This window comes from Oncorhynchus kisutch, linkage group LG11 (assembly GCF_002021735.2).
Source record: "Oncorhynchus kisutch isolate 150728-3 linkage group LG11, Okis_V2, whole genome shotgun sequence".
Classification (NCBI taxonomy): Eukaryota; Metazoa; Chordata; class Actinopteri; order Salmoniformes; family Salmonidae; genus Oncorhynchus; species Oncorhynchus kisutch.
The window spans coordinates 69,204,021-69,228,151 of NC_034184.2; the positions used below are offsets into that span (position 1 = coordinate 69,204,021).

Genomic DNA, 24,131 nt, shown 5'->3' on the forward strand with positions numbered 1-24,131 from the left:
GCAGTACCTGAACTCTGTGAGCAGCCACCCCAGTAAGTGGCACCTGGGCTGGTTGGGGCTGCAGGGTGGGAGTGAGCAGAGGTCACAGGCCAGCCGACGCCTGGATCAGGTTACCCACTGGCCCCGACACCAGGGTGTTCAGACCAGAACCCGAAACCCGGTCTGGGCCGCGGCCCAACACAGGCCCCGCTGTTGCTGCTGCTGCTGCTGCAAACTACTGGCACAACTCTCCCTGAGTAGCAATATAAAGCCACAACATCTGCACTCAAGATGGGGATAAACATAATGAAAACAAAAAACTCCCTCACTCCCATGCTGTCCTGACAGAAGTGCATTCAAACCCCCCACCGAAAATTCAGAGTGAAGGCTGTCTGTCTGTTTCACATGTGTAGAGTACAATCATAAAAATTGAAGGGCGGTGTCTTTAAGTTGCATAAATACCCCTTGAAACGCCAGTCTGGACTCGTCCCCGGTGTCAGTGTGCACGGTGTTATGTCAAAAGACGGAACGAAAACAATCGATTAAGGAACTTCAGCGATTCACCAAGTTTTGAAAAACCAGAGTGTAACTTTGTGTTCGATGTGTAAATAGTCTAGTTCTTTGATGAAAGGTTTGAACTATGTATCAACTTTAAACCCTGTCTAGACAGGACAATGCTGTGCTGTTGTAAACGGCTGCGTTAACAGCCTTTTTTCTGTCAAATACCCCGGGACAATTCCAAAATACTGATGAAAATTCACTAGCAAACACAGTACAGTGAAAAGTTGTGCCAATGCTGGAGTCAGTCGTAGTCAGAATGCAATTAACAGATAAGAGCAGAAATAATAGTGGACAATATAAAGACGGTACTCTTGGGTAAATAATAGTGGACAATATAAAGACGGTACTCTTGGGTAAATAATAGTGGACACTATAGACAGTGCTTTTGGGTAAATAATAGTGGACACTATAGACAGTGCTTTTGGGTAAATAATAGTGGACACTATAGACAGTGCTTTTGGGTAAATAATAGTGGACACTATAGACAGTGCTTTTGGGTAAATAATAGTGGACACTATAGACAGTGCTTTTGGGTAAATAATAGTGGACACTATAGACAGTGCTTTTGGGTAAATAATAGTGGACACTATAGACAGTGCTTTTGGGTAAATAATAGTGGACACTATAGACAGTGCTTTTGGGTAAATAATAGTGGACACTATAGACAGTGCTTTTGGGTAAATAATAGTGGACACTATAGACAGTGCTTTTGGGTAAATAATAGTGGACACTATAGACAGTGCTTTTGGGTAAATAATAGTGGACACTATAGACAGTGCTTTTGGGTAAATAATAGTGGACACTATAGACAGTGCTTTTGGGTAAATAATAGTGAACACTATAGACAGTGCTTTTGGGTAAATAATTGTGGACACTATAGACAGTGCTTTTGGGTAAATAATAGTGGACACTATAGATGATACTCCTGGGTAAATAATAGTCATGTAATGTACAATAATGTACTGGCCCTTCCCTTCCAATCAGTATGTACTGGCCCTTCCAATCTTTATGTACTGGCCCTTCCAATCCTTATGTACGGGCCCTTCCCTTCCATTCCTTATGTACTGGCCCTTCCCTTCCATTACTCATGTACTGGCCCTTCCAATCCTTATGTACTGGCCCTTCCAATCCATTCATTATGTACTGAACCTTCCCTTCCATTCCTTATGTACTGGCCCTTCCAATCCGTATGTACTGACCCTTCCAATACTTATGTACTGGCCCTTGAATTCATTATGTACTGGCCCTTCACTTCCATTCCCTATGTACTGGCCCTTCAATTCATTATGTACTGGCCCTTCCAATCCTTATGTACTGGCCCTTCCAATCCTTATGTACTGGCCCTTCCAATCCTTATGTACTGGCCCTTCCAATCCTTATGTACTGGCCCTTCCAATCCTTATGTACTGGCCCTTCCAATCCTTATGTACTGGCCCTTCCAATCCTTAATCCTCAACAGTAGCCGATTGGACTCAATTTGTTAACCAGAATCATAATGAGGAACATGGTCTCTAATGGGTAGCTAAGTTTACCACTATGTGAACCAAACACAAACCCTTCCCCACGTACAATGCTTCTAAAGTTACACATTGAGTTATACTTCGGTATTGTTCTTTGGCCTGACTGAAACATCAGGGAAAGCAACTGTGACCCTTCCACACACACACACACATACATTCTTACCCATTCACCCTCTGAATTGTACACATACAATCCATGTCTCAATTGTCTCAAGGCTTAAAAATCCTTCTTTAACCTGTCTCCTCCCCTTCATCTACACTGATTGAAGTGGATTTAAGAAGTAGCATCAATAAGGGATCATAGCTTTCACTTGGATTCACCTGGTCAGTCTATGTAATGGAAAAATCAGGTATTCTTAATGTTTGTAAACTCAGTGCATGTTCTGCTGTATCTGAGTAGTGAGGGGAACCAGTACCATCATATGGGGCTTTAAAACAAATATTTTAGTGCTCGTTTTAAGTATTTCGCACCATGGTTTATCACGAGGTTCTGCATTCCTACTTTTATTGCTATTCATAGCTGTGGAGTCTACTATTTCATATTGTGTCACGGGATGTTTACTGCTGACAGGAGAACCTTATAATGATCCTGGTTGGTTGGGGATGTACTGTGCTGTATAGAGTTGCAAGGGAGGCAGCGTCCATCAAATTCACACCTTGCTAATCTTGCACTGCTGAAAGGGGAGTTTCATATGATCTTGTCATGATTACATCATATTTTGGTATTTTCTTGGCTCTGTAACATGTATTGTTGCAATGCAAGTTTTCCCACACGTGGATTTGTTTGAATTACCAGCCTTTCAGTTGAGCTATGTGAGATGTGAGATATGCCCATATTAACTTTCACTTCTGACAGCATTTGATGCTCTGTATTATGTTTAGTACCCCTGTTAGTAACCACTTATGACATCACAGCGCTAGCTAGGGGGAAGCCAAAAGAAGAAGCTCCTTCACACAGGGAGGGTTATCTGATGGTTCAACAGTTCCTTTGTTTCTACATCCCCCCGGGTCCAAGGGGCCTTTGAATGTGTCGTGGCGGTGAGTGTACAGCACTGTAAGGGGATTTGAAGGTGGAGGGGTGGCCAGTCAACATGACCTCAGAGTAACACAAGACACTAATAAAACTTTAGGAACATTTCACTGATCACCCTCTCCACTCGTTCCACAGCCTGTTGGGTGACATATCCTCACTGCATCCCCACGTGAGGTTGGCAAAAAATGACATCTTCCTCTCAGCGATGGCTGTTGGCAGGGGATAAATCTCAATCTCCACCGTAAAAATGTGCAGCTGCAAATGCTGCCGCTGCCGGTGTGGCCCTTAGAGCGCAGAGGGAAGTTGAGGAGCGACGTAGGGAGCGAAAACAACCTGAGGTGAGGTCAGAGATGAAAGAGGGATGAAAAATGACCCTGGCTGCTAAAAGAGAGTGTTGTGGCGAGAGACAGAGGGCGGCTATGTGAAGACAGACACTGGCCCAATTACTGGAAGTATACAGTACATATATTGTACAACCTAGATAGCTTCGTCTACAGAACTGCCCTTGTAATGTGAGGTAAGATGTGAGGTAAGATGAAAGTAGTGTGAATCATCCAGTCAATACTTATACTGGAAGTACATTTCTAGTAGTATACTAAAGTACATTTCTAGTAGTATACTAAAGTACATTTCTAGTAGTATACTAAAGTACATTTCTGGTAGTATACTAAATCCTCCCTCGAGAAAGCCATATCCATAATGTGGGGTAAGTTAAGTTGATTTCAATAAGTACATTTCAAAACAAGTCTATTTTATTGCGTTCCATCCATTCTCTTTGTTATTATTAAATAGTATTATAAATGGTAGATGCGTAGCAGGAAGCGGGTACAGAATAAAGAGTGCTTTTGGAACTGTATGTGTACTGTGTAGGCGTCTCTGTTCTCTCTGTGTGCCTTGTCTGCATTAATAGTCCTTTGTTTTGTGTGCGGACTCAGTTGAGCTTGTTCAGACGCCAGCAACAAGACTTTTTCATCTATCGTCACATTGAAGAGCTGCCAGCAAAAATAACAAACGTCCAAAACATGACTCCTATTTTCTTGTTTTGTGTTTGTCGTCAATAGCTCTGCGTCTCCTGCGATAAGAATCATCTTCCCCAGGATGCGCAGCCCAATCTCTCTAAAAATACATATAACACCACGGCCCACATTTCATAGGTACGCAGGTAGCAGTACAGATGGCTTACAAAGGAGAGGATACAACTTTCAATTTCCAGTAGCTACTAATGTAAACAATGTGTCAAACGCAATAACAACATTGTAGACATGTCCCACAGTAAGCTGTGTGGAGGTGGGAGGTGAAAGGCATCTCTGTCAGAGCTTCAGTCGTATCTTCTATATCTGCATTTCACCCACGACTAATAACCAGAGAAAAGTGGTGAAATCTTCAAAACATCTCGTTTCAAATGATCGACTAAGTGGCCCCAGCCTTGCCTTGAGTGGGCCCCTCGGCTTTGCCCTCTACTGACTTAGCCTAACTAGGATGTGTGCTTGGTCGGTCAGTAAGCAAGCGGCAGCCATGTTTGCCAGGTGTACGTCCGTCCGTTTGTCAGTCTGTCCCATGCTTGATTTGGGCAGGAGCTCACTGGAACTGAGGACCGGCACCTCAAATGTTCTACAGCATGATCTCCTGTTCCTCTTATGGAATATTATCTCTGAAGTATTGTGGTGCTCCTGCACCTAAATACAAACAGTACTGGCACTCAAAATGAGTACCGGTACATATTTCAGTCAAATACTGAGAAGTAGAGGTTGGTATGAGGTCATTAATAAGAGACTTCCAGGAAGGATGAGGCCTTTATGTTTTACGTCCTACTCCACCGACATAAATACACTAAAACTCAATGTCGGTTCCTCGACCAAAACACTATTAGCTCTTAATTCAGTAGCTAATACATCCACGGAGGAACTCTTTCTATGATATCCCCCCCCCCCCAAATTGCTTAATTGCAATTCAATCCCACAATGTACATAAACTGAAAGCATTTCCTTGGTAGTTGGTACTTAGCAGGTTTTTACAAGATGTCTCATCCGCAGTTTGCTTACATTGTCGAAGCATTATGGAGGCGTGTAGGAGTCTGGTTTAATAGATTTCTATGATGTTCTGTAAGACTTTAGGCATAGTTTTACCTTGAACAGCCATCATCTGTAAAATAACCCATGTTCAGCCATATGAAAACATTCACCTCCCTCTCAGCAGAAGGAAACCGCTGCCGGGGGAGTTGAGGGATTGTTTTTAGACGGTCTTTGCCACAGGTGTTTCTGAATTGCTCATTGTTATTTCGAAATGAACTGTTGCAAGCTGTCTCGAATGAACACATCGCAAATAAAACTCTTTTCATCTCCCTTGACACGTCACAAATTGAGGATTTTCCTGGGTTTTGGCGTTTTTATTTGAGGGTCCTTCCTTGTCCTTCCTACCTTCCTTGTTTCCTTCCTATCTCCCGTTGCTGTATATGGAAACACTGGATCCCTCATTTTCACTATTTTATTGGCTACCTCCTTTGAGCTAACCATTTGACCTAATACCCAGGTGACTTCCATCATTTCTGTGACCATGACATCATAGAGAGATAGAGACAGAAAGGCTAAGGGGAAGTAGCAGTGAATCTGTGCTATACTCACTATGTACAGTAATCAGTGTTAGGCTAATCCAGGTATGCAGTGTGATCTAAGCAGGGGCGTTGTATCGCTGTTGACAGACAAATGTTATAATTACTACTTCTGAGGCTTCGCTGATCCACCAGACTGTTTGATGGGCAGCTTGTGTCTAATTGAAGTGCTTTTCTCCCAGTGATATCCAGATGGGATTACCACACCGCACTATAGTCTAGATATGGCTTCTTCTAGACAGGTTGCTGCATCTGCTATTCTAGTCGCCACCATACAGTATAAACTACTGCATTAGATGTGTACATATCAGCTATCAAAGAGAAAAGACTATGAAAGAAAATAGTGGTCATGAATGGTAATTCAATTTCGTGATTTAAGTGGTAGACAAATCATTATTACAAAAAATTTGCAGTTAACACAACTATAGTATGAGGCATGGTTTGGACATGGCTAGTGTATTTCATTGGCTACTGTTCATAACAAAAGTAACAGATTGATTTAATTTCAACCGGGTGAAAATACACAGAGGATTTGCAGTTTTAAAATCCACAATTATGTATTTGAGCACTGATGCCATGACTAAATATTATAGCTGCGTTCAATGAGGTGTTTCTTCACTAATGAGCTGAATTGTGGCTGGTGTGTGTAATGTGTGTTTGTGTGTGTGTCTATTTGCGCTGGGGGCTGTATAGGCTTATTGCCTGCAGCCCTGGACGTTATTACAATGCTACGTTATTCCCGCGGCACCACATTATTGCGCTCCCTCCGAGCCACTGCACCCATCTGCAGGGAGCTGCCAAACAGCTCCTGTGACCACAACGTTGCTCCACAAAGCCCCCACTCACTCTCTCTCCTTCCTTTCTCTCTCTCTCCTTCCTTTCTCTCTCTCTCTCTCTCTCTCTCTCTCTTTCTCTTTCTCACTTTCTCCCCTCTCTCTGACACTCTCTTTCGTGTAATGTGTAGGCCTATACTGTAACTTTAGATGCAGCTTACTAATGGAGAATGCTAAGAAAAGTAACACCTGTGGGTTTGCCTGTCTGGGATATTAGTAGGCAGGTCACCTGATACAAGTCAGTATTTGACGTCCATCCATGTCTGAGGACATCGGGAGATGTTGTTGAAACCAGCCACTAGGGGCAACAGTGAGCACTGTTACCCTCAAATATGCTTTGGTGTGGCTATGGCGTTGTGGAGGGGGATGATGGATGGGCATAAACATCTGCCCATGGTTGCAAAGGTTGCATGTTTGAATCCAGAGATAGACAGTTGTTTTTGATATTGTTGTTTAAAGCCTATCCTAAACCTTAACCCTTACCTTAAGAATTCTGAGTTAATGCCTCACATTTATTCTTGGAACAATACAGAGAAATAACCAAACACTTTGAAATTTGACGTTTGAGAAACGTGGATGAGCTTCTCAATCTGACGTGAGCCTGTGAGACAAACATAACGAGACAAATTTAGAGGTTATTTTTTTACCAGAGCATTGTAAGTAGCTTTTTTAAATAATTTTATATTGTAAATCTAAAGTTGGCCTATCCTGTCAGCCAGTTTTTTGCAACTCCTACTATAAGCATCCAGAAATATAAACACACAAATCTAAAGCAGCGCAAGGCCCCACTCCTCATGACTCCTGTGACGGCTGGAGTTTCAGACGTTGAAAACCTGGACTCGCTACGTCAGATTGAGTCAGACAACCTCCATGCATCGTAGTTAGAAAAACAACTTGTTAAACACGCATGACATTTTCCCATGGCCCGGCATAAATCTGTGTCTGTAATATTGTATTAACGCGAGCATAAATTCATGTGGATATATGATCTTGGTTTGGCTGCATTTCATCATTGCAGTACGTTGTGGCCTTCTCTCATAGACAATGTCCAGGCTGTATTATAACCATAAAATAACAGGGAGGAAGGGAGTGAGGGAGGAAGTGGAGAAGAAAAGGTACACATGATGTAAGCGAGAAACTGTCGGAAAGTAAACTGTCTATGTAACAAACACGTGTGCCCCTTCCTCTTTATTAGCTTAGCCATGGCCTCGTCAAGGGAACACTATACAATGTGGAATCCTTAAAGGAAAGGTTCATGGTCCGCTGTCTAGCTGCCGATAGCAACACATACAGCAACACATACATTGCTCATAGTATGCCTCTCCATAGCACAGCATCCCAGAGTCGCCTCTTCGCTGTTGATGTTGAGACTGGTGTTTTGCGGGTACTATTTAATGAAGCTGCCAGTTGAGGATTTGTGAGGAGTCTGTTTCTCAAACTAGACACTCTAATGTACTTGTCCTCTTGCTCAGTTGTGCACCAGGGCCTCCCAAACTCTTTCTATTCTGGTTAGTGCCAGTTTGCGCTGTTCTGTGAAGGGAGTAGTACACAGCGCTGTACAAGATCTTCAGTTTCTTGGCAATTTCTCGCCTTCATTTCTCAGAACAAGAATAGATTTTCAGAAGAAAGGTCTTTGTTTCTGGCCATTTTGAGCCTGTAATCGAACCCACAAATGCTGATGCTCCAGATACTAAGACTAGTCTAAAGAAGGCCAGTTTTATTGCTTCTTTAATCAGAACATCCGTGTTCAGCTGTGCTAACATAATTGCAAAAGGGTTTTCTAATGATCAATTAGCCTTTTAAAATGATAAACTTGGATAAGCTAACACAACGTGCCATTGGAACACAGGAGTGATGGTTGCTGATAATGGGCCTCTGTTGATATTCCATTTAAAAAACCTGCCGTTTCCAGTTACAACAGTCATTTACAACATTAACAATGTCTACACTGTATTTCTGATCAATTTGATGTTATATTAATGGACAATTCATTTTTTATTTTCAAAAACAAGGAAATCTCTAAGTGACACCAAACTTTTGAACAGTAGTGTATGTGCTATGCATTTCGCCAGGATTTTCACATCACAACATTCAAGTGTTACAGACCTCCAGTTTTTTGAATGGACTGGATCTTTATACTTATCACCTAGTTCCTGTTTTAGTAGTAATGAAATCAGACCTTGTTGAGTACCTGAAAGTCTACCATTTGTATAAGAGTAATTAAACATGCAATAATGGATATTTGAGTACATCAAAAAAGGTCTGATATCCCTCTACTGGTATACCGTCAAGCCCTGGTGTTTTTCCAGGCTGAAAAGATTTTATTGCCTCAAAAAGATAATCATCTGTAAGTTGGCCTTCACACAGTTCTTTCTGTAAATGTGTTAATTTTATTATTATTATTATTATTATTATTAGGAAAGAAATCCTTACAGTTAAGATCATTCAGTGGAAATGGAGGAGACTGAAAAGAATACATATGCTTCAAATATTTTGCTTCCTGTTTCAAAATATCATTTGGTGAATCACAGATAACTCCATCATTTGGTGAATCACAGATAACTCCATCATTTGGTGAATCACAGATAACTCCATCATTTGGTGAATCACAGATAACTCCATCATTTGGTGAATCACAGATAACTCCATCATTTGGTGAATCACAGATAACTCCATCATTTGTAATGAGTTTGAAGATTCAAGAAAAATGTGGTGCATTTTTCACAATTTTCCATCCAATTCGCTGTATTTTTGTATTACATTACACTTGGATCGTTCTTGAATAACTACCTCCATTTCTTTTTGTTTTTCCTCTAACCTATGTTGTGCCTCTATAGTAGTTTCCTTTACCATCTACCTGCTCTGTTACTTCCTCTATTTCCTTTACCATCTACCTGCTCTGTTACTTCCTCTATTTCCTTTACTATCTACCTGCTCTGTTACTTCCTCTATTTCCTTTACTATCTACCTGCTCTGTTACTTCCTCTATTTCCTTTACTATCTACCTGCTCTGTTACTTCCTCTATTTCCTTTACTATCTACCTGCTCTGTTACTTCCTCTATTTCCTTTACTATCTACCTGCTCTGTTACTTCCTCTATTTCCTTTACTATCTACCTGCTCTGTTACTTCCTCTATTTCCTTTACTATCTACCTGCTCTGTTACTTCCTCTATTTCCTTTACTATCTACCTGCTCTGTTACTTCCTCTATTTCCTTTACTATCTACCTGCTCTGTTACTTCCTCTATTTCCTTTACCATCTACCTGCTCTGTTACTTCCTCTATTTCCTTTATCAGTCTAATCTCTTTTGATCTAAACGGCTTTTGTTTTAATGATGAGTATTGTATTGAATGCCCTCTAAAAGTACATTTGAAAGTGTCCAATACAATAAGGGGATCTGCTGTACCTATTCTGTGCAAAGTAAAGCAAATTATGATTTATGTTGTCTTAGTTAAGAACAAACTGCCAGCAAGAACGAGACTAGGAAGTAATCAAGACGGCTAGCTTGATTAAGCCTCCTCCATGTACGTATATCTAGTTCTAATGTATCCATGATCTTCGTGATCACCTTAAGTGCTTGAGGGTGATAGTTTGTATAGTTTGAGCTTTATACAGGGTCAGTGAATGACTTCCTTTATGATAGGTTGAGGTACTTAAAACCATATTATAATCTCCAACCATAATAATAGATTATTTCGTTGCTTGGGAGCTCAATAGATTATTATATATATTTTAGAAGAAGTGTGGATCATCATTATTTGGCCCATATATATTAATTAGCCAGATCTGTTTTTGGTCCAATAGCATATTTAAAGTAATCCATCTTCCTTGTTGATCTGTTTGCACAGTTTGCACAATCGGATCAAAATTTGTGTTAATTAGTATAATCACCCCTTTTGAGTTTCTTTGCCCATGACAAAAATATATTTCTCCCTCCCAGTCCTTTTCCCACCCAATCTCATCTATATTTGTAGAATGTAAACAATAGATATTATATTCTTTTTTTTATGATCTGCTAAGCCATTACAATTATAACTGGCTATACTTATTTCCACACTTACCGTAATGATACCCACGTTTCAATTATACTTACCACAACCAATGTTTGTAAACTTACTGTTAAAAAACACCATGATGATAGTGTGTTTTAGAGAAATGGCTAAGCTCTATTAGCATGTTATTACAAATGAATTACTAATATGTAACTACGTGTTAATACAATGTTGTTACTTCAGTTGTTACTGTTTAGTTACATAAATATAAGGGCAACTCAAGGTAAAGTGTTACCAAGAAATGTATTATTGATAAAGTTGAATAATTTCAAGTTAATGACAGAAAGCACTTTCACAGCACTTTCTCAGTTAAATTCCTTTTTTAAACAGGAAGTGGTCATCAGTCATCCCAGTGGTGAACTTGTCTTCTCATCTGAGTAGGGCCTATTAACCAGGCAGTTAACAAGCTAATGACAGAGCTAATTAGCCGCCTGAGCACTGACTCATGGATCTGTCGTTAGGGTAACTATCCTCAGATCAGCTGCAGGGGGGCGGTGTGTTGGGAGTTGGTTACTTGGCAGTAAGACAATTCTCAACTCCCTTCCAGAGGGGGGCCTCCACACACCTGGAACTGTCTCTGTAAAAAAAAAGCCCAGGAGTCCAAAGCCTTTCAAGAACATTTTTGTTTTTCCCTGAGTCGTTAAATCAACGTGCGGGCGGACATCGGAGTTTCGTGTCATAAACACACAAAGAGGCGGAAGAGAGGAGAGAGAGGAGTTGTCTGCCAAATGCATGAGTCATGTGAGTCACAGGATGACAACTAACTGTGAGACGGAGGGCGTTCCAAGTGGCTGTCGATGGTGCACAGCCGCCCCTGTGTGTGTGTGTGTGTGTGTGTGTGTGTGTGTGTGTGTGTGTGTGTGTGTGTGTGTGTGTGTGTGTGTGTGTGTGTGTGCGTGTGTACGTGTGTGTGTGTGTGTGTGTGTACGTGTGTGTGTGTACGTGTGTGTGTGTGTGTGTGTGTGCGTGTGTACGTGTGTGTGTGTGTGTGTGTGTGTACGTGTGTGTGTGTGTGTACGTGTGTGTGTGGTTTACCTTCGCTAACATATGGTTTAGATCTGTGTTACCTTCCTAAGGAGGGTCAGTGTGCATGTGAAACCATTGGATTCAAGGTTAAATTATTCTTGTAATCTGTATATCATTTTAAAGATCTGCCACATTGGTGTCAGAATTGGGATTGCATCCCAATTCTGCAGACATAGAAAGACATAGAACATAGAAAGTTTATCGAGTCAAAGATGGATTGGTACAACTTCAACTTTTCAGTGTATTCTAATGGAGCTCAGGTTGTCAACACTCCAGGTTGAATGATGGGGAGGCTCTGTGGGATAACAGAAAGTGCTTCATGAAAGCCTGCCATTTGAGCAGCTGCCATCTTAAGTCCACCTCAGGAGTTTGGAATAATGGTCCACTCTGTTGAGCGAGGATTTTGACGTCTATATTTTGTGTTCTTTTCAGGTTCAACATGGGAGAAGTCGGTTCGACAGCTGGGCTTGGAAAGGTAAGAGACCAATGCTTTCACATTAAAATCAAACCTGGCATGATCTACTGTACATAGCTCAGTTTGATCCCCATATATATATTTTCATGGTGTTTGTGTGGTAAAGTGCGGAGTATCCTCCCACACCCCAAAGAGGACAACAAGAAGGTTTACTTGTTCTATTGTACGTCGCTAAAATCCATTCTATGGCATAGTGCCATAGTACTCGTTCAATTGAGCTCAACTGAATGATTACATTTCACCCAATACACCCAGTCATTTGGCAGACACTCTAATACACTAGAGTAAGTTAAAACGCAGCAGCCAACAAAACAATCCATGTTTCATTCTCATCTACATTCATTGCCATATGAACCACTCAGGTAGAGCCCTCATCGCAGCATACAAATGACTGTTTTCCCAAGTGGGTCATCCATAAGGTTTTTAATCAGGTCAACGCTCATAAGGCCGCAGGGCCGGACGGTTTTCCAGGGCGCGTTCTCAGAGCATGGTCAGAACAGCTGTCAGGCGTATTCACAGTCATTCTCAACCTCTCCTTGTCCCAGTTTGAAATCCCCACATGTTTCAAGCTGACCACAATCATTTCTGTTCCCATGAGGTCTTAAGACTACCTGCCATAATAACTACTGCCCTGTAGCACATATGTGATCATGAAGTGCTTTGAAAGGCTGGTTATGGCACACATCAACTCCATCATCCCAGACACCCTAAAGCAGGGGTGTCAAACTCATTCCATGGAGGGCCTAGTGTCTGCTGCTTTTAGTTTTTTCCTTTCAGTTAAGACCTAGACAACCAGGTGAGGGGAGTTCCTTTCTAATTAGTGACCTTAATTAATCAATCAAGTACCCCAGAGAGGAGCAAAATCCATCAGACACTCGGTCCTCCATGGAATGAGTTTGACACGTGCCCTAGACCCACTCCAATTTGCATACCGCTCAGACAGATCCATACTGTAGACAATGCAATCTTCATTGCACTGGAACTGTCCTCACACACCTAGATAAGAGGACTACCTATGTGATAATGTTGTTCATTAACTACAGCTCAGCGCTTAACACCATAGTCACCAAGCTTGAGATGCTGGGCCTGAACACTTCCCATCTGCAACTGGATCCCGGGCTTCAAGTTCCTCGGTGTCGAAATCAATAAGGATTTAAAATGGTCCACACACGCAAACAGTCGTGAGAAGGTGCAACAGCGCCTCTTCCCCCTCAGGAGGTAGAAAAGATTTGGTATGGGCCCTCAAATCCTCAAAAAGTTCAACAGCTGCACCACTGAGTACCGGAGAAACAAGTCTGACACCAACAGGATTACATAAACCTTAGCCAAATACATTTAAACTCAGTTTTTCACAATCCCTGACATTTAATCCTAGTAAAAATTCCCTGTTTTAGGTCAGTTAGGATCACCACTTTATTTAAGAATGTGACATATCAGAATAATAGTAGAGAGAATGATTTATTTGAGCTTGTATTTCTTTCATCACATTCCCAGTGGGTCAGAAGTTTACATACACTCAATTACTATTTGGTAGCATTGCCTTTACATTGTTTAACTTGGGTCAAACGTTTCAGGTAGCCTTCCACAAGCTTCCCACAATAAGTTGGGTGAATTTTGGCCCTGGGTGAATTTCTCCTGACAGAGCTGGTATAACTGAGTCAGGTTTGTAGGCCTCCTTGCTCGCACACACTTTTTCAGTTCTGCCCACACATTTTCTATGGGATTGAGGTCAGGCCTTTGTGATGGTCACTCCAATACCTTGACTTTGTTGTTCTTAAGCCATTTTGTCATTGTCCATTTGGAAGACCCTTTTGCGACCAAGCTTTAACTTCCTGACTGATGGCTTGAGATGTTGCTTCAATATATTCACATAATTGTCCTCCCTCGTGATGCCATCTATTTTGTGAAGTGCACCAGTCCCTCCTGCAGCAAAGCACCCCCACAACATGATGCTGCCACCTCTGTGCTTCACGGTTGGGATGGTGTTCTTCGGTTTGCAAGCATCCCCCTTTTTCTTCCAAACATAACGATGGTCATTATGGCCAAACAGTTATATTTTTGTTTAATCAGACCAGAGGACATTTCTCCAAAAAGCACCATCTTTGTCCCCATGTGCAGATGCAAACCCAGTTGTGCAGTTTTGGAGCAGTGGCTTCTTCCTTCCTTGCCTTTCAGGTTATGTTGATAAAGGACTCGTTTTACTGTGGATATAGATACTTTTGTACCTGTTTCCTCCAGCATCTTCACAATGTCCTTTGCTGTTTTTCTGGGATTGATTTGCACACCAAGGTATGTTCATCTCAAGGAGACAGAACGCGTCTCCATCCTGAGCGGTATGACGGCTGAGTGGTCCCATGGTGTTTATACTTGCGTACTATTGTTTGTACAGATGAACGTGGTACCTACAGGCGTTTGGAAATTGCTCCCAAGGATGAACCAGACTTGTGGTCTACAATTTATTTTTTGAGGTCTTGGCTGATTTCTTTTGATATTCCCATAAAGTCAAGCAAAGAGGCACTGAGTTTGAAGGTAGGCCTTGAAATACATCCACAGGTACACCTCAAATTGAATCAAATGATGTCAATTAGCCCATCAGAATCTTCTAAAGCCATGACATAATTTTCTGGAATTTTCCAAGCTGTTTAAAGGCACAGTCAACTTAGTGTATGTAAACTTCTGACCCACTGGAATTGTGATACAGTGAATTATAAGTAAAATAATCTGTCTAAATAATTGTTGGAAAAATTACTTGTGTCATGCACAAAGTAGATGTCCTAACCGACTTGCCAAAACTATAGCTTGTTAACAAGACATTTGTGGAGTAGTTGAAAACAAGTTTTAATGACTCCAACCTGAGTGTATGTAAACTTCCGACTTCAACTGCAGCTAACAAAATGGCTACACAGACTCTCTGCACTATCTGCAGAGTCATTTTGCACTGACTCTATGCACTCTACACACTCCCTATGCACACTCTACACACTCATACTCACTATTCCCACTCTACACACCCATACTCACTATTCCCACTCTACACACTCATACTCACTTTATGCACACTCTACAGACTCATTCACACACACTCACACTGACACTCTAACACACACACAAACACACACCTTTAATTTGTTCACACACATTCAGACTGACTATACACACACTTTGCTACTCTGTTTATCATATACCTGATGCCTAGTCCACTTACCCCTATACATATCTACCTCTATCACTCCAGTATCCCTGTACATTGTAAATATGGTATTGGCACTGACCCTGGAACTGACCCTGTATACAGTACAGCTTACTGACCCTGGGATTTACTCTGTATATAGCTTACTGACCCTGGAACTGACCCTGTATATAGCTTACTGACCCTGGAACTGACCCTGTGTATAGCTTACTTATGTCGTCATTACATGCTGTTCAAGGCTTTGTTGATGTGATCGAATGCCTCAAAGCGAGATATGTGCAGGGGAGAATGACTGCCCCCTCTCATTGAAGCCACGAAGTTCAAGGCCGACAGCGATAGCTAATACTGCGCATGTTATGGTTGCATAAATCTCCGACATGAGACGCCATCTTAACCGATTTTGTTAGCTTCAAATGCGCTATTGAGTCTTCACATAGAAATGAATTGTGTCGCTTGATCAATGGCTTTGTACAGTTATTGCATACATGCTTCGTCCCCAGCTGTGGTTTGAAAGAAAGGCTAGCCGTAAAATAATAGACTCAACAAACCAGAGATTTTGTGTTTTTTTCAAGTCTGCACCTTTACTACATTGTGTCATGACGGATTGAAGTGGCCGTTTATTTTCCCAGCATCGGCTGGTTGGTGCGGCCACCGGGTTCACAGAAATTATGGTTGTATAACTTTCGCACATATCCTTACAGCATGTGTGGCGTAAACATAGTAAATTTGCCCAGTCTTCTGCGCTGTGCTGCGTCTGTGTGCTAGGCTAACTAGCAGAGCCATTTCGGGGTTCCCGAGGTGATCCATAGCTACAGGTGCGGTGATGTCACCTTCCAAGCATTGGAAAGTGTTACTGCTTACTGGGTTAAAGAAACAGCAAATGGGGGAAAGAGCCAACCCGAATGTTTAGAGTCACGGTAATGCCACCATGAGGGAAGCTGCTGGCATTCCTCAGGTGTTGGATACAGTGATATTGTAATTTTGTCTGGGAGAGAGGGAGTTCCCAGCAAGGCTCGTTGGGTGGTAACTATAACAGCCCTCTCCATGGTCCTCTCTGTCTGTCTGTCTGTCTGTGTCTGTCTGTCTGTCTGTCTGTCTGTCTGTCTGTCTGTGTGTCTGTCTGTGAAATTAGCAGGACAGAAAGATGGCTCGTCAGTGTTTTGACTACTTCTGGTGACATATGGGGCTTAGCCTAATGGTCTTGTTGATATCATTTGGCAAATATGCCTGACCTTTTGCACACTAATAGCAGATTTATAACAGATATTTGCTCAACTTATGATGTCACACTGTAAACACAGTTCTCACAGGTTCAAGACTGGAAGTCTATTGGCCTCTACGAGCACGCTAGCAGATACCCATTGACGGGAAGTCTATTGGCCTCTACGAGCACGCTAGCAGATACCCATTGACGGGAAGTCTATGAGTATCTACTAGCATGCTAGCAGTTAGCAATGGCTTTTGAAACTACCTCTAACTTCCTTCTTACTGGACACCGAGACATACAAATGGTATCCCCTAGTTCATCTGTCTCTGGGGAAGTAGATAAAGGGCATCATTGCTAAAATCCCGAAGTATCCCATTAAGTTTAGGGTTAGGTTTAGGTTTAGGGTTAAGAGTATGGTTAAGGTTAGGGTTAAGGTAAGTGTCAGTTTTAGGTTTAAAGTTGGTTGCGTCAGCTGTGTTCTTGTAGTCTCTCCCGCTCTGGTCTGTCTCAGCCCTGATGCTGCTGCTACGGCGCCTCTCCTCCTGTTGCTTTGTGGGAGTCTGGGAGACAGTTGAGTGACAGTGATGAATGTGTACCAGACAGGAGCCTGTGGAGCCCACTGAGTGATGGGTCCTACTTACACCCGGCTCTGGAGTGGCCTAGCCCCTTAATGGAGATCCTGTTTCACATGACATACAGCACTGGAAAGTGAGACTGGGAGCGACTGTAATGAGGGAGGACCATTACAGACAAAGGAAGCTTCAAATGAATGTGACACTAGTGTCCTTTCCTGGGGACTTATCAAAGAATCTTGGGGAAATCAACCTTTTTGTGTTACATAAAAAATGAATCAGAATGTCTATGTTATTGTGTGGAAAGGTTGTTAGTCACACTCTCAAGTGTATGAGGCCAGGTGTAAATGTGTAAATCTTTATTTTCTTGATACTGGTTATTGGCCTAGTCTTCATTGACTACTAGTCTGTCATATTATTTCACGGCGAAGCAGTGTGTCTGAACTACAGTACTTTTCGGTAGTTACGGCATTCCAGCTTTGCCCCATTTGTCATACCCTGACCTTAGTATTCTTTGTTTTCTTTGTTATTTTGGTTAGGTCAGGGTGTGACATGGGTGATGTATGTGTTTTTGTCTTCTCTAGGGGTTTTGTATGCTTATGGGGGTGTTTTCTATTCTAGGTGTTTTTGTAAGTCTATGGTTGCCTAGATTGGTTCTCAATTAGAGGCAGCTGTCTATCGTTGTCTCTGATTGGGAACCATATTTAGGCAGCCATATTCTTTGGATATTTTGTGGGTGATTGTTCCTGTTCCAGTGTTTAGTGTTCATGTTACGGGACTGTTTCGTCTTTGTTCCGTTTGTCGGTTTGTTGTTTTTGTTCGGTGTTTAAGTATTCCCATTAAATATGGATTATCATCATGCTGCATCTTGGTCCTCCTCTCTTTCACCCGAAGACAATCGTTACATCATTTTGATTGTAATTTAACCTGGCTGGCTGGGAAGAGGTTGTGAGTGTGTGTGTTTGGCAGGAGGCTGGGGCTTCGGTATGAGCCATGTACCTGGCTGGAGCCTATAGCCAACCAGTAGTATTAGTAGTTTACGTAATATGACCGTCTGTCTGTATGTCTGCTCTGTTATCAGCACAATACGTTAGTGTTAATCAAAATCGTCACATGCGCCAAATACAACAGGTATCACCGTGAAATACTTACTTACAAGCCCTTAACTAACAGTCAGACAGTAGCTGATTCAGACTGTGGAGAGGAGAGGAAACGTCACTGTCTATCATGTCGATTTCTGTGTAACAAAGACCTTTCTGTCAGGGTCAACATCAGTGTCTGGCATCCACATTTCTAGGTTTATAAAAAAAGGACAACCCTTTCTGTCAAATTAAAAACTTAACTAGATTTAAGTTAGACTTTGATGTATTCACTGTAACGCACAGTTGCTGTTGTGTTCCCCTCAGTAGAGTGAGATGAATTGGCTTGGAATGAGCTGGGTCCTCTTGGCTGACGTTCAACCGTGTGACGCAACAGTGAGGGGAATAACAGCGTGGAATTTACCCATCTCATTTTGTATTTCATTGTTTCTTTCCTTGGCAGAGTCGGTCAAGCTGGTCTACATAAATGGTTTATTTTCTGCAGGAAAGATTTCCTACTAACAATGGGCATAAAAGCTTGAATGTGGTCACTGGTTCCCATAGGAAATGTGTTGCACCTAGAATAACCACATGAGAATGGAGATTTGTTGAGAGGAATGTACTGTACAGTGCCTTCAGAAAGTATTCATACCCCGAGACTTATTCCACATTTTGTTTTGTTACAGCCTGAATTCAATATGGATAAAACATTTTCTTTCTCACCCATCTACAAACAATGCCCCATGATGACAAAGTGTAAACATGTTTAGAAATGTTTGCAAATTTAATGAAAATGAAACACAGAAATATCTCATTTACATACAGTTCCATTCAAAGGTTTGGACACAGCTACTCATTCAAGGGTTGTTCTTTATTTTACTGTTTTACTACATTGTAGAATAATAGTGAAGACATAAAAACTATGAAATAACACATATGTAATCATGTAGTAACCAAAAAAGCGTGAAAATATATCTAAATATATTTTAGATTTTAGATTCTTCAAAGTAGCCACCCTTTGCCTTGTGGAGGCCAGGTCATCTGATGCAGCACTCCATTACTCTCCTTGGTCAAATAGCCCTTACACAGCCTGGAAGTGTCCTGTTGAAAAACGAATGATATAGTGTGACTAACCGCAAACCAGATGGGATGGCGTATCGCTGTAGAATGCTGTGGTAGCCATGCTGGTTAAGTGTGCCTTGAATTCTAAATAAATTACTGACAGTGTTACCAGCAATGCACCCCACACCACCACGCCTCCTTTTCCATGCCTCATGGTGGGAACCACACATGCGGATATCGTCTGTTCACCTACTCTGCATCTCACAAAGACACAGTGGTTGGAGACAAAAATCTCAAATTAGGACTCGTCAAACCAAATGACAGATTTTCACGTGTCTAATCAAATCGAATCAAATGTATTTATATAGCCCTTCTTACATCAGCTGATATCTCAAAGTGCTGTACAGAAACCCAGCCTAAAACCCCAAACAGCAAGCAATGCAGGTGTAGAAGCACGGTGGCTAGGAAAAACTCCCTAGAAAGGCCAAAACCTAGGAAGAAGCAAGTCTCTTCTTGTTATTGGTGTCCTTTAGTTGTGGTTTCTTTGCAGCAATTCGACCATGAAGCCCTGATTCACGCAGATTCCTCTGAACAGTTGACGTTGAGATGTGTCTGTTACTTGAACTATGTGAAGCATTTATTTGGGCTGCAATTGCTGAGGCTGGTAACTCTAATGAACTTATCTTCTGCAGCATAGGTAACTCTGATGGTTTTTGCGACTGCACTTGAAGAAACTTTTAACATTTTTGAAATGTTCCGTATTGACTGACCTTTATGTCTTAAAGTAATGATGGACTTTCGTTTCTCTTTGATTATTTGAGCTGTTCTTGCCATAATATGGACTTGGTATTTTACCAAACAAGGCTATATTCTATATACCACTGCTACCATGTCACAACAAAATTGATTGGCTCAAAGAAGGAAAGAAATTCCACAAATTAACTTTTAACAATGCACACCTGTTAATTGAAATGCATTCCAGGTGACTACCTCATGAAGCTGGTTGAGATAATGTCAAGAGTGTGCAAAGATGTCATCAAGGCAAAGGGTGGCTACTTTGAAGAATCTCAAATATAAAATATATTTTGGTTACTACATGATTCCATATGTGTTATTTCATAGTTTTGATGTCTTCACTATTATTATACAAAGTAGAAAATAGTAAAAATAAAGAAAAACCCTTGAATGAGTAGGTGTGTCCAAACTTTTGACTGGTACTGTTAGTATTCACACACCTGAGTCAATACTTTGTAGAATCACGCTTGGCGGCGATTACAGCTTTGAGTCCTTTTGGGTATGTCTGTACCAGCTTTGCACATCTGTATTTGTGGATTTTCTCCCATTCTTCCTTCCAGATTTTCTCAAGCTCTGTTAAGTTAGACGGGGAGCGGCGGTGAACAGCAATCTTTTCACAGATTTTCAATGGGATTCAAGTCTGAAGCCACTCCAGCATTGCTTTGGCTGTATGCTTGGGGTCATTGTCCTGTTGGAACGTAAATCTTCGCCACAGTCTAAGGTTGTTTGCACTCTGAACCAGGTTGTCAGTAAGAATTTGCCTGTATTTGACTTCATTCATTGTTCCCTCTATCTGCTGAAAATACTTCCCCATAGCATGATGCTGTCAGCACAATGCTTCACGGTAGGGATGGTGTTTGATGGGTGATGAGCTGTGCCTGGTTTTCTCCAGATATAGCGCTTTGCATTCAGGCCAAAGAGTTATATTTCTGTCTCATCAGATCACAGAATATTTTGTCTTATGCTCTGAGTCTTTGATGTGCCCTTTTGCAAACTCCAGGTGTGCTCTCATGTGCCCTTTTTCTCAGGAGTTGCTTCTGCCTGGCAACTCTCCCATAAAGCCCAGATTGGTGAAGTGCTATAGGTTCTCCCATCTCAGCCAAGGAACTCTGTAGTTCTGTCAGGGTGGTCATTGGGTACTTGGTCACCTCTCTGACCAAGGACCTTCTTGCCCAGTGGCTCAGTTTGGTTGGACAGCTTGCTCTAAGAAGTCTGGGTAGTTCCATATTTTTTTTATTTCTCAATGATGGAGACCACCGTGCTCTTGGAAATTGTTTGAAACCCTTCCCCAGATATATACCTCATCGCAATCTCTGAGATCTACAGACAGTTCCTTGGACTTCATGATATAGTTTATGCTCTGATGCACTGTCAACTGTGGGACCTTATATAGACATGTGTGTTTCTTTCTAAATCATGTCCAAACAGTTGAATTGGATACAGATGGACTCTAATCAAGTTGTAGTGACTTCTCAAGGATGATCAAAAGGAAATTGGATGCACTTGCGCTCAACTTCGAGTGTCATAGGAAAGGGTTGTGAATACTGATAAACATTGTATTTCTGTATTTCATTTTCAATATATTTGCAAACAATTTGAAAAACAAGTTTTCACTATGGGGTATTGTGTGTAGATGTGTAAAAAACATTTTTTTAAATCCATTTTGAATTCTGGCTGTAACACAAAAAAAATGTGGAATAAGTCAAGGGGTGTGAATACTTTCTGAAGGCACTGTATGTATTAAGCAAGTGACCTCCGTCATGTGATCTCCATCGTCGCTTCAGGGCAGCACTTATGTCCTTCTCTATTCCTCTTTGGGAGCCTTCTACCCATAATACCCATAACCATGTTTTGTAGTGGTTGGTGCATCGAGGTAAAAGTCACTTTTGTTTCCTTTCACATGGAGATAAGCTTAGGATCATGTTCACAATCTGATGTTTGTGCGTGTTAAGTCAAACTGGGCTTTTGTATCTTATGTTATTTACTCTTGTTTCATTGTCTACAATGAAACAAGATTTCCTCTCTATCATATCGACATCCCCTCACTATTGTTCCGAGGGCAGCTGAGTATTGTGCAACATTTCTAGAATCCTATTCCCTGATAGAATCAGGGAATATCTCCAGATGTGGTTTGATTTTGTAACGACTACTGTTTAGTCTGTGAAATGTTTTACGTGGTGAAACCCAGCGCACTCAAAGACTCCAGTGTCTGCTTTCTGTTCCTCTGACTACTACACAATCCAACAGTTTACACACTGCATGATGGTGCTTTGAACTGTGACATTTCTATACTATGTTGTTGTTATTTGGGGAAAAAGCGTCATGTTCACACACCCAAACTAGCGTACAGTAGCTGAGATGGATACATCTAGTCAGATTTCCAAGAGCTGTCTGGGTTGGAGCAGGTGGACTATTTCAGAGCTGTGACTGTTCCTTGTTCCTCAATGAAGTCTACTCAGTGCTGCCACCATCTATTTACCATATACATCTCTTGAGTATAATCTACTGCTCCACAAATACCCTAATCTATTAATTACACATGTATTTCTGTTAAACACGGGGTCACAGAACATTTTCCACCCTCTAATGTATAATTCTCAAATCAGTTGTTAAACTCCAGGTCTTTAATAATGTTGGGCTGGATATTGCCAGCCGGCCAGGTGCTGGCCTGGAATATAAACCAGTGATATGTGAGGCCTGAATCGTGCCACTGTGCTGCCCTGTTTCTCTTGGCCCGAGAGTGTGCCCGACGGTCTGTGGTACTATGTGGACGCTGCCAGCCTTGCCCGGACCTCGCCAGGACCGCGCTGTACTCTGAGGGCTGCCGGTGGCGACGCGCCAAACGTCCTCTGTTTACTGTACAAACAATTAAAGCGTAATTGCTGTCTAGCGACGGCCCAGAGCATATTGGCCGACTTGAAACAAGCCGGTTAAAGGGATTTACAGGGGATTAAAGATGAAGTGAGGAGGAAGTGTTGAATGTCCTGAGAGATACAGTACCAGACAACCAGATAAGCAGGATATTGTCGGCGGGGATCAAGATTTTGCCTAGAACAGATCGGTAGGAACACCTGTTGTAATTGAGTATGAACCACCTGTTACAACCACGTGTCACCTGTTGCATTCACAACTTTAACTTTCCCTTCTTCAGTAGTCAACAACTATATCTTTTTTGTATTCGAGAATGAATAAGCTAAACATGTTCCTCAAGGCTTACACCAAAAAGTGCTTGTACAAGCGACGGGTTGTACTGTCTTATTTGGTTGTCTGTGCCTCTGGTTGCTTCCTGTGAATTGTGGCTTTTTCTCCCTCCTTCCCCCCAGCTCGATGACTCAGAGCAAACAGCGGGGCTAAATTAATCATACTCACGACCTGTCCTCCATTTTGTGAGGAAGTAGTTCTAGTAAACATATCCAGACTACCCTCCTTAACCCCTTGTGGTACAGTCTTCTTTTAATATGCTGGACGTGATTGGTTGAGTTCCATCATTAGGCCACTGTGTCGGCCAATGGTGTGACCAGTGTTGTGACCCTCTGCACATTCTTTGTGCTGCCGGAGTGACATTTCACAGTTTTAGCGGCAATGTTCATCGATATTGGAATACTTTCTCCGAAATATGTAGCGTCACAGACAGTAGTAGAAAACATTGTCCTTCCTATGTATCACCTCCTCGACTGGATGGGACCCTTTTTTAGTGTGTGTTTTATAACTGGATGCCATATAACAGTTACCTAACCATGCTGGCTTCTGGTGAAGACCTATCTCTGCCATTATGTGTGTCACTTTGCAAACAGCTCATCCTTCCTTCAACCTTCCTGAGGCCTCAAGGCCCTAAGTCGACAATTGCAGTCTGTCTGTGTGTCGGCTTCCTAATCATCCCGTTAGCTGTGGTTTCCCTAAGCACAGGAACAGTCGAACAGGGCATCGGCTTTCAGGTTTTTATATGCTATATGAGAGGATGGCGGCACAACCGTTTACCATTAACCCTCCCTTGTTATTATCGTTCACCTCGAAGCTTGATGATGAATTGAATTACGTTTGAACCATTCTAGTTGTGTGTCGTTCAGCCTGACATGGATATTACTGTATGTTAAAGTGGGGTTTTCTAAATGACAGTTGGCAGATTGTTTGAAGGAAT

General features: G+C 41.8%; 1 protein-coding gene across 1 annotated transcript in view; it reads left to right on the forward strand.

Moving 5' to 3' along the window:
* Positions 1 to 24,131, forward strand: part of LOC109900166 (piezo-type mechanosensitive ion channel component 2) — a 158,704-nt gene that overhangs the window by 44,811 nt on the left and 89,762 nt on the right. The window contains exon 4 of the mRNA XM_031836185.1: positions 12,046 to 12,088. Within this exon, the coding sequence (XP_031692045.1) occupies positions 12,046 to 12,088 (43 nt within the window). The remainder of the gene's footprint in view (positions 1 to 12,045; positions 12,089 to 24,131) is intronic.